Source organism: Sphaeramia orbicularis, chromosome 2 (genome assembly GCF_902148855.1).
Source record: "Sphaeramia orbicularis chromosome 2, fSphaOr1.1, whole genome shotgun sequence".
Lineage (NCBI taxonomy): Eukaryota > Metazoa > Chordata > Actinopteri > Kurtiformes > Apogonidae > Sphaeramia > Sphaeramia orbicularis.
In genome coordinates, this window is record NC_043958.1 from 7,750,336 (window position 1) to 7,762,143 (window position 11,808).

At 35.1% G+C, this 11,808-nt stretch overlaps 1 protein-coding gene across 1 annotated transcript; it reads right to left on the reverse strand.

Moving 5' to 3' along the window:
• Positions 1–1,285: 1,285 nt before the first annotated feature.
• pjvk (pejvakin) lies at positions 1,286–10,356 on the reverse strand. Its single transcript, XM_030158895.1, has 6 exons — positions 10,143–10,356; positions 7,018–7,213; positions 6,084–6,225; positions 3,695–3,812; positions 2,211–2,354; positions 1,286–1,587 (listed from the first exon to the last, which is right to left on the reverse strand). The coding sequence occupies exons 1-6, from the start codon at positions 10,351–10,353 to the stop codon at positions 1,286–1,288; spliced, it is 1,113 nt and encodes a 370-aa protein (XP_030014755.1). The 5' UTR covers positions 10,354–10,356.
• Between the last annotated feature and the right edge of the window lie 1,452 nt (positions 10,357–11,808).

Consider the following 11,808-nt stretch of genomic DNA (forward strand, 5'->3'; position numbering starts at 1 on the left):
CAATAAAATTAGGCTTGTCTTGTTTATCCAGTGTAGGACTACATTTTGGCTTTAGCTCTCACTGGGTCACATGCATATTAATAAAGACGACAAGGCCCCTGTGACATGTTAAGCCTTTTCGGAACCAGAAGTGACGCTATTTGGAGAAGAAACTCACCGAACTAAGGCCAACTTACTGAAATCACCAACTACAAAGACTAACAGTGACATGTTAAAAATCAAGTAATAAATCTTACACAATAATGTAAATTTTACGTAATGTATTAAGGCTAACATACAAAGTGGTGATAGTCAACCAAATTAGCATGCTAGCTTACAGACCATAAAATTCAATGCACCATGATGATGGATGAGAGTGTGGGGATGGGGAATAGAAAGGATTAAAACTGACCAAGCTAACACTAACTTCCTGAAGTAACAAACCACAACAACCAACAGCGACATGCAAAAGGTCTCCCAAGTGATGAAACTTAGCATACACAGTAATGTAAAGCTTTGCATAGTGTATTAACTCAAACATACAAATTAATGCTAGTTAGCCTAATTAGCATGCTATCTTACAGACTATAAAAGTCAATGCAACAGCATGCTAATAGAGCTAAGTTATGCTAACAGGCCAGTGCAGAGTGCTTACAAGTGTATCACAGATAGAGTAGTCTATGTACCAGGGAAGAAAAATATTTTATCCAAAAAACAGGAGGTATAAAGTATTCAATCTGACCCAAGTGATAAGGTCACGTTTTTTGGAAAAATACGTGTCCATATTTGGATGAGAGAGTGGAGATGGGAAATAGTAAGAATTAAAACTCACCAAGCTAACACTAACTCACTGAAAACCCACTTACACAATGTCATGTCTGGCATAACTCATTGATTTTAGGGTACATAAATATTTGATTTAAAGATTACAATTCTTCCAATACCTTCCATGTCATGTTATGCACTGATTCCAAATCCATTCTGGATGTTATTACTACATATTACGTTTTGATGCTTTTTCCATTTTGTATTTATATTAGTGTGGAAAAATTTGGATTTTTACTTCTGATCTCCATGTAATGTGAAGATGATTGATAACTCAGCTTAAACTGTCTCATTATGAAACCCTGATCTTGTAAATACAAAATGCAGCCATTTTGTTTTTTACTTTAATAACTGCAGTGCACGTCAACAGTTTACTATCCCTGTCTCTCTCTTATCAGAAAGAGGAATAAACATCTCAGCTTGGTAAACAGTAGCAGTTGTAGCATCTTGCAGAGTAAAAACAGTCTGTTTCTTGTCGTGTTCACCTCAGCATTTTGTGCCACAGGTCAAAACAATGCATGGCGTGAAGGCGGATATATTTTTGGCCCCCGGAGGAGCACTCCATGCAGCCATAAACAGTTTCCCGCCTCTGGTTGCCCATGCCACAGAGCGCACACGGCCCCTTTGGGATGTTGTGTTTCAGGAGGTTAACCCGTGTGTGTGGGCTCTCTCTCAGATAAGCCGTGGACACATCCGTCATGCTGGCGGATTTCTCATAGTAGTCGGTCACCGCATCGTCTATGTAGGTGTCAGAGTAGGTGAGCGTCTCAAATGTTCTGTCATCTGCACAAATGGAGAGATGAGATTAACTCATAAAAACCCAAACATCCATCACAGACCAAAAGCATCTACTTATCCAAACTGTTTAATACTGATCCACTAATCCTATCAATGCATGTAAATAATTGGTGTAAAATATAGTTTGTCATCTTTTCATGATCATCAAATATGACCCATTTCGACGTTCAGTGGCTCCATAGTTACCGTGGAAACACCGTCATCTTCTACAACATTAATTCACCAGTAAAACCCATTGAGTTTAATAAATGACAGTGGATGGAAATGCTTGGTTTATGTTCAGGTAATGATATATTTTACTGAAAAAGTCACTTTTTCTGCAGTTTTCTCTGTAAATGATAAAATAATATTCAACTTTAATCTGAGCGTTTATGAACATCTTCATGATCAGTGAATTAAATACAGGAAATTGCCTGATTTATACTGATAAAATGCAAAACACAGAAGATAATATTATAATAAATGGTGATAAATCACTTAAGAAAAGTTAGATATAGAGACAATTTTATTCAGGAGATGACATAAAAGTAGCGCTGGGCCTTCATGAGTTAAAAGAAAATCCTGGTTCGGTGTAAGGAGAGACTAGTTTATGGATCAGAACTCAGTACCTGCTCTGAAAGGGTTTCCGTAGATGATCCCAGATAAGAACCGGCGGAGTCGACCCATGGAGAAGCGACCGATGAAACCACCAAGCTGCTCCCTGATCTGCTCCCTTTCAAACCCCCCCTGAGACTCCAGTGCAACACAGATATCTAACACAGAGAGCACCTATAGTTAGTACCCATATTATTTTAACGTTATTTTAATTACTTGTTAACAAGACTTGTAGTTTTTCTCCTAACTGTAGTCCAGTTCTTGAGGAAATAAATTCCTTGAGGAGTTGTTTGTCACTTTGTAAATGTAAATATTCTCTACTTTTTTTCCTCATATGTGACAGAAATCTGAATATACTGGGGTTGTGATAAACTGAAACATTTGAGGACAATATATTGGGCCTTTGGAAACACATTTTCACCATTTCCTGATATTTTATACAACAAACAATTTCTCACATACACAGTAAATATAACAGATTAACCCAAAAAGACCCAAACAACCACTGGCGACCAAAATCATTTACCAAAATAAAATGTTTAATAACTTCTGATCCATTAAACCTATCAATATACGTAAATAACTGATATAAAATGCAGTTCATCTTTTCATGGTCATCAGATATGACCCATTTTGGACGTTCAGAGGCTCTGTTCTGTAGTGAACGTGGAAACACCGTCATCTTCTACAACATTGATTCACCAGTAAAATCCCATGGAGTTGGATCAGTTACAATGGATGGGTTTTTTTTTTTTCATTTTCTACATTTTACTCTGTTTCTGATATTATGAGAATTAACTTCAATCTGAGCTTTTATGAACATCTACATGATCAGTCAATTAAATCTGGGAAAATACCTGATTTTTAATGAGGACACGCAAAATACAGAGGATAATGTTATAATAAATGGTGATAAATTGCTTCAGAAAGGTTAAATAGAGAGAAAAATTCATTTGAGAACTGCTGGAAAAGTAACACTGGGTCTTTATGGGTTAATCGACACAATGTTCTGTCAAAATGACTGACATTAGATGTATGTAGACACTAGTTTGCCTTTGTTATGTTTTAGCATCACCTCAGCATGTCTGCTCCTCAGTGTAAACATTCTGTTGTCAGATTCAGGGGTGTAAATGAGTTGAAATAATTACCTGCATTTAGGTGTAGAGGTATGAGACAGGAATGCATGCACAACCTACTGACAACACTGAATACCCTCAGGCTAATATCCAGTACTTATACTTATTCATGTGGGGTATAGTTTTCAATCTTAAACACATCCAAGCCCTCAGTTTTCCTCCAAACACCACTATCATTAGAGTTTAAGTCTATTTTCACTTTCATCTCAGTTTAGTAGTGGGTTCAAGTCAGCAAAACTATGGCAGACAAAGCTATTTTTAACAGAGACATAGTTTCTCATTTGAGCGCCATAAGCTTCATTTAATTTTAATGCTTGCACAACATTTTTATGTGCTGTGTAATGGCGTAATTGCGTTCCTACCGAGCCGCCCGTCCAGACGGATGAACAGCTCACAGATGCTGAAGGCGATGGTGGTGTGAGCGGGGATCACGATGGCTTTGTCTCGGCCTTTGGGGTTTCTGCCGTCGTCGATCTGAAACTGCAGCACAGCAGAAAAATGAATGAAATGAACATGCATGTGGAAGCCTATTTCCACTAGTGTGAAGAAAGAAAACCCAGAGAAAAGTATATCAATATAATAACTTAAAATATGGATTTAGTATTGTTTAAATAGTGACTGACTTTACTAATGAATGAGTATCTTAAAGTAATCACACCGCCATCATCAACCGCACCCAAGGGAATAATATACAATATACAATAAAATATACATATAACAATTCTATGAACATCCTCAAGGGCTGTTTATATGTCACATCTTCTTTACAAAATACGTTTTTCATCTTCAAAACTCGAGACATATAGTTTTAAAAAGCCTCTAAGGACTGTGTGTTTTCACCACGGTAAATACGGTTATATTCTCATTTTACACCATAAAAGAGTGGTTCAAATACTTCATGACTGAATAAAAAAAAGACAAAAAAACAGAAATTAACATCATTTGGTCCTTTCTCTTTTGCACACATCTAATGAGTTTTGTTATGTAATATGACGTCATTGTTGAGCCTCATTGGAGATGTTTGGTGAAAACGGTGACAACATTTATGCTTAATAAACTGTGTTACAAAGTTTAATTTTAGCCATGTTTTCAACAGCTAACTATTATTTTATTCATGTATTCCACTACTTGTGTGAAGCGAAGACTTTGGTAAACTTATTTAAACACCTTCGTCCACATTGAGGGAAGGAGTATTTTCACAAGAGATTTGAAAGTTTTCACATATCTGACTTTAGACTTTCAGAATTTAGGCTGAATTATCTCTATCTCTGCTTTAATTGTCCTGAACATTTTTGACATAACCTACTGAGACCTAGTAATGTATTTTTGTCCCTGTAGGGGACAACAGTTTGACAGTTTTACTTTAAAAAATGCTGTTCATTGCAAAGGACATTCCATTAATAAGTAAATAAGTAAAATTTTAAAAAATGTATCTGAAAAAACTGTTGCTTTATGCAGTTTCCAATCAAGGCAATTGTTTAATATAAAAAAAGCTAAAATTTTCACTTTCCTGGGTCTCAGGAGGATAAAACACTTGGGTATTGTGTTATTTGCAAGTTACCTTAAAAAGGTAAATTTAAGAAAGTATGTAGAAATCAAGAAAATACACTTGGAGCTCTGAGGGTTAAATAGTGCATCATTCATTAATTCATTCATTCATTCATTTTTTTTTAACTGATCAGTCTTTAAGAGGGTTGCAGAGTGCTGGGATTCCACCTACCAAAGGGTGAAAGTAGAGTACACCTTGGATGTGTTACCAATGCATCACTTAATATTATAAAATAATAACCATTTTTAAATTATTTTCACAAAATATTTACCTATTATACTCATAAAACATAGTAGATTATTGGTTTAATGCTTCATTCAATATATACGGTAACAAAATACCATATGAGGATTTGTTTTGACTACTGTACAATTATGCTACTGCTGCATCTTATGTCCTATTTATTATTATCCTGTATATATTCTGCTTTTAGTCACAGTTGTAATATGTAAATAATGCTCTGATCACTGTTTATTTTTTCTAATCTTAGTCCTTAGTATGAATCTGAATGTGTGTATTTCAGCCACTCCTCTTGTGTTAAATTACTCCACAGTGACAAAAAAACTTATATACAGGGTGTCCCATAAGTCTCCATACATAGGAAAATAAACGTTTCTTGACATAAACCATTTTTATTTATATAATATGCTCTATATGACTGCCATTTTGTCAGGAACACCTTTCAATGCGTGTCTGCTGAAGAACTATAAAGAAGAAATATAAAGAAATACATGTTAGAACCATATATGTATGGAATGTATTATGTCTCCTATGTATGGAGACTTATGGGACACCCTGTAGATTAGAATAGAATAGAATAGAATAGAATAGAATAGAATAGAATAGAATAGAATAGAATAGAATAGAATAGCCTTTATTGTCATTGTACGTTCAATGAAATTAGGAGTGAAATTAGCAATCCAGTCAGTGAAACAATATTAATAATTTAAAAAAAAACTATTCAGAAAATAAGAATAGAGCAGATATAAAATGACAAAAACTAAAGATAAGACACAATAATAAAATACATAATTTTACAAAAGTAAAAGAAGAATAGAGCCAAGTAGAATAAAAAAAAAATAAAAAATAGACATAAAATAAGGATAGACATAATATCAACAGTCTGTATTACCCATGAAAACAGTATGTATATGTACTGTATGTGTATCTGTTTTTATTGTAGTAAATTACAGCTTGTTTACCCTCATGGTCCTTCCTCTCATTCCGGCGTGGACGGTCAAAGAGCACTGGCGAGTGGTGCGGATGCTCTCGATGACCACGCAGAGAATGCTCTGCCCACTTTCCTTGGACTGTCGAACGAGGCAGTGATCCAGGTCCACCTTCCTGATGGAGACAGAGAAATTAAACGGCATCATTTTCTGTGTTGCCTCGTCTCCTCATAGCATCTTTACGGGTAACCGTGTAGAATAACATGATCATTTATTCATCTGAACAGGGAAACCCTCGTCTCACATTCCATCTGTCATAAAGAGGTCGAAAGTCAAGGCATCAATGGACTGTTTTACTTGAAAAACTGGAAAAGTGGCGACTCATAACAGGTGGATTTAAGATATACTTACCTGTTTTTAGTGACAATTAAATAAATAATCCAAAAGTAGATCATTAATAGATTTTTCTCCATCATTAATAAAACATGAGTCATAGATGGCGTCTGTTCTCATCATCCCAAAGTGATGCTATAATGATGATACCGCTGCTTTGAAATTCAGTACAGATAAGAAAGCACGTCGAGCAGCTGTTGAAGATGGACATACTATCTATACTCACTAACACACTTTAAAGTGTCTTGTTGTTTCTTCTTATCTGCTTTCACCTCTTGTTCCACCTTTTCATTATAAAAGATGGACATTTTCTGTTGTTTCATGTTTCACGTTTGTGTCAGTCTTGTGTCTTTATGTTGTTTTTATCATTCCATAATTTATCATTACATCACTGTCATCTCTGTCATTATCTTTTATATCATTTATTCATCATTCATTCAGGTTTAATTCAGAAAATGGACGGAGTAGAAAAAACAGATATTTAAAGTTGCCAGAAAAATCAGCTCAAGCTCAAACACATTAACAGTATTTATAATTCTAACTCTTCGGCTGTGACTGCAGTGTGTTGTGGTACCTGGAGTTGAGCTCTCTCAGTAAAGTCGGCACATCCAGCTCATGTTTGGTCACGATTCCAAACGAAGCCTTGACAGCCACAGAGTCGGAGCCGCTGATGTTGAACCCCACGTCATTGATGATGTGGTTTCCCAGTCGGCCGTTGAGGGCCACATCCGATTTGTCCTCATAATTGAGGAGCTGGTAAGAGGACACCCCTGTTCCAAAGACAAAAAGGTTTGGGAGATGTTGAGAAATATGTCCTCGAAGGCTGGAAGATTGGAATAATATCTGACTAGAACAAAGCTTAATATTCTTAAATTTAACCTCTTTATTTCCGCCAGATCATCACCAATCCAGCCGCCATTTTGTATTAAATACATTAAAGTTTCTACAATGAAACTTTTGTTATCACAGACATATTATACCTGTTGGAAAACTTAGAATCTCTGCAATTGAGCTGTTAAGTTTATTTCAAAACATAATTAGTGAAAGAATCACCTGGATATTGACTGAAACTAATGGGACGTAAATACCTATTTGGTGTCATGAGGTCACATGACTAGTCCATTCAATGATTAATTATATTCTTATTGATATAGTTCTGGTTGTATTTTACCCACATACTAAATTTTTTTGAAACTAGAGGTATTTTTTTTTTCAAATGAGAATAGAAATAATAGAATATAATACAACACAATAGATCTTTATTGTCGTTGTCTGTTTAGCATATCTGTTTCTGTTTAGCAGCAAACAATTAATGCGCAGAAAAGACTGTACAAAAATATCACACAAAATACTGAAAAATATTGGCAAAATACAAAAACTACAAATATAAAATATTAATACAGATACAAATACATTTAACCATTTGTGGGTAAAAACTGTACTTGAATCCTGAAATGTCATTGATTAATTTTGTCTTTGTGGTTCTTCAGATATAAGCTTTGGAACTTGGCAAATAGGCGAAAATTAACACAAATGACATGGGCAGGAACAGGTTAACCAAATTGCTTAACATTTGCTTAATAGACACACAAAGCAGTAAACAGCTACGATGGACCATAAGATTTAAGCAAATTATGTTCATTAGTCTGTAGGGATATCATGCATACTATTGTCATAGCTTGGTTCTGCTTAAATCATCAGCTGGAATACATACTTTTCACCAAATTAGAGTTTTTTTTTCCTACATTGAGATTACTCTTTGCAAAGTATGTTTGACAAGATTATTGTTCTTCCAGTTTGCCAAAAACGAGGCTTTTTTTTTTTTCACTTTTTGCAGTGTAGGTGACGGTTTTTGCATCTGAAACAATATAATTGGTGAATTAAAATTACATTACATTTTAAAAGGATATTATATAGGATTTAGTGGCATCTAGTGTTAGTGTGCAGATGAAACATATGCAACATACTTAGGAAAATTCTATTTCTGCTCTCAGATCTATGTAAATCCTTCATGCTGCACATAATAGACACATAAAGATCTCTTTTTCCGGCTGAAATGAAAACCAAATGTGTTTTTAACTATCTGAGCTTTATCTTAGTTTCAGTTGGAGATCTGAGGATTAGAAAAACTCATGAATATGTCATGCTGCATTCATGTGTATGTCACATTTGCATTGAAACAGCAGTATTGTATGCACTTCTGAATGGTTTAATCTACAGCAATGCATCACATTCGATAAAATCAACATATATTTATAGTGTTGTTGTCCAGTGAGAATCAGTAAAAGTTATGAGGTCAGAAACTCAGATCTGTTTTCAGCTTGGCAAAGCTGCATTTGATATTAAATCCAAGAGTTTTTCAGGAGTTTCTTGAGATAAAGAAAGAAACTTTTCATATCAATCCATGAAGGGCGACTTCATCCTTTAGTTTATCACAAAATCAACATATTTGGAACACGAAACGCTGTCATCTGGAAAGGAAATAAAGCAGTCAGACGAATGTAGTGGAGTATAAGTCCAGTTTTGGAGCCTGAGATGTGGTAGAGTAGAAGAAGAATACTCCAGTAAAGTACAAACAGTACCATAGTTCCATCTGTGTTGCCATGGTAACGATATGAGATGCCTGTGGCAATATACACATTCTATACATCCATGTAACCACAAGAATGTAAGCTAAAAAAAAAGAAAAAAAAGAAAAGAAAACAGAACAAACAACAAAACAAAAGGTACTTAAACAGGCAAACATCTAGAATAAACTAACAGCGTGAGAACAGCACGTCATGAATAATTTAATAAAACAGCAGACCAATGAGAAACTCTGAGGTGCTAAACTAACACTAACCAGATCCAACAGTAAACTCACTGAACGAGACAAAGAAGGTCACATTATGAAGCAAATGATGATGAATTTTGTCTTACCTTTGCTGTTTTCTGATTCTTCATCTTGTTTTTCCTCATGTTTTCAGCTCTTACTGTTTTTGATATGCTACATCTATGAACTTTTCATATTTCACATTGTTTCTTTTTGTCGTGTCACTTTTTTTTTTCAACCATTTTTATCTTGTTGCATCAGTTTTGCATTACTATTTTATCATTATAATTACATTACATCATTATTATTACCATTATTTTAGTCTTGTTGCATATTTACACTGTTCTCATCTTGTCTTTTTTGTTGTTTTCAGCCTGTGTTCCATCTATTCAGAGTAAAGGACATCATTTTCATATTATTGCATCTTTTATTCCATTTCTATTTGTTACTTTGACTTCATTTGTTGCATTTTTTTAAGGTTTGTACTGTTACACTCGTGCTGTTTATGTTATTTTTACCATTACATCTTTTGTGTTGTTTTAATTATAATGCATTTGACATTTTGACATTTTCATCTTCCTACACATTTTACATTATGTTGTATATTGATCTTTTTGATTGTTTTCATATTATTGCATCTTTTATATTATGCATATCTTATTTCTTGGAAGGTATTTTCATGTTGTTACATTTTTTTAAAATATCATAACTTGGATTTATATGAATGACACTAATCTATTGTTTTGTGTCACATTAAAATGATTCCCCCTAGAAACAACTGCCCACAGTTTAACAGGTTAAGTGATCCAATAAATTAAAAAAAAAAAAAAAACAGGAAATAAGTGCTATGAGATATACTTTCCTACATTTAAGTAGAAACTCTTTACCTGCTGTGATCTCCTTCTCCCCCACTAGAATGTCTTTCAACGAAAAAGGTGTTGATGCGAACTTGTACTTCCTCCAGAAATGCCTCTTCCTCCTCCTGGTGACCAGGCTGAGGGGTTGGTAGCGGTCGGCTTCACTCAGGCTGGGGACAGGAATCAGCTTCCCAGTGTCTCCAACCTGCTTCACAAAGTTCTTAGTGGCGGCTGCGAACATTTTGGACAGAACATGAGTGTGAAAACAAAACAGTCAGGTCTCAAAACCCTCCAACGGAACACACACTGCTACACATCCTTGCTTTAGTGAGTCCTCTCGTCAATGGAGAGGCTAATTCAGGAGTGTTCTTACAGACTCGTGAAGTGTTAAATAATGCAGGTAGAGTGAAATAAAATACGGGACTACAGGTGTGTAAACCTAATAGGTCACTGTGGCAGTGGGGCTTCCTGTCACATGACAAATGAGCTGGAAAAAAACAACTTTTAGGACTTTTTTATGATAGTATTGTGTGTAAAGTTAAAACTCAGGAATGACTGAATAGCTGCATCTTGTCTTCATGTTCCCCTTTGACTCTGTGATACATGAAACATCTGCTTTGGTTAAAATCCTTTCTACTGCCAACATAAAAAAGCAGTCTGGATTATTTGTCGAGGGATGTCTTTGGTTTTTTTTCTATAAGATCTGATGGTTTTTTCACTGGAGCTTTTTTTAGGCTGGATGAAGTCCATTTTTCTGTGTGTGTGTGTCCTGTACTGTACTGTATGATCATGGGCTGATCTGCTCTGTGGTTATGCTTCTGTCTAGTCTATATATCCACAAATAGCCTGTATGTTTTAAACACCACATTTAAGAAGCGTCCTTGACCACAGATGCTGAGGTCAGTATCACTTTTCTGTGCATTAAGATGCCCTTTAATTTTTAAAACTATGCCCTAGGAGGTCATGTTGTGTAAATAAATAAATTAATTTTAAAAAAAAAACTAGTGTCGGCATCACTCACCTGTGATCATGGGGCCAGACTATGGACGAAAAAGCTCTGAGAATGAGACGAACTGTTATTTCTCTCTCTCTCTCTTTCTCTCTCTCTCTCTGTCTCTCTTTGAAATTGTTCAATTTCAGATCATCTGTTTATTAACTAAAACATTTTTCCTGTTTGCTTTACTCTAGCTGTGGGTACAGTTAGCTACAGTTAGGCACTACAGTTAGCAGTTAGCTTCCGTTAGGTACTACAGTTAGTTGTTAGCAGGTAGCTACAGTTAGGTACTACAGTTAGTTGTTAGCAGTTAGCTACAGTTAGGTACTACAGTTGGCTGTTGGATGTTAGCTACAGTTAGGTACTACTGTTAGCTGTTAGCTACAGTTTATTACTACAGTTAGCTGTTAGCCACAGTTAGCAATGTGACCAGTGTTTTCAGTGACTTAGCAGTATCCTTATTAGACACAGTTTAGAAAGCAGATGATGGTGGATATGTGATATGGAATGTAAATTAGCTGCATTTGTTAAGATTAATTGGTATTTGGAAGCATTTTTGATCAGCTAGTCTTTAAATAAGGGAATAGAGCAGTAATTATATTTATTTTATTTTTTTTAAGTGGACTTATGAAGTAAATTTCAAGCTTTATAATTTTTGGGGGACCCTACATGCTATAGAGTTTAGACATTTCTTATTAAATA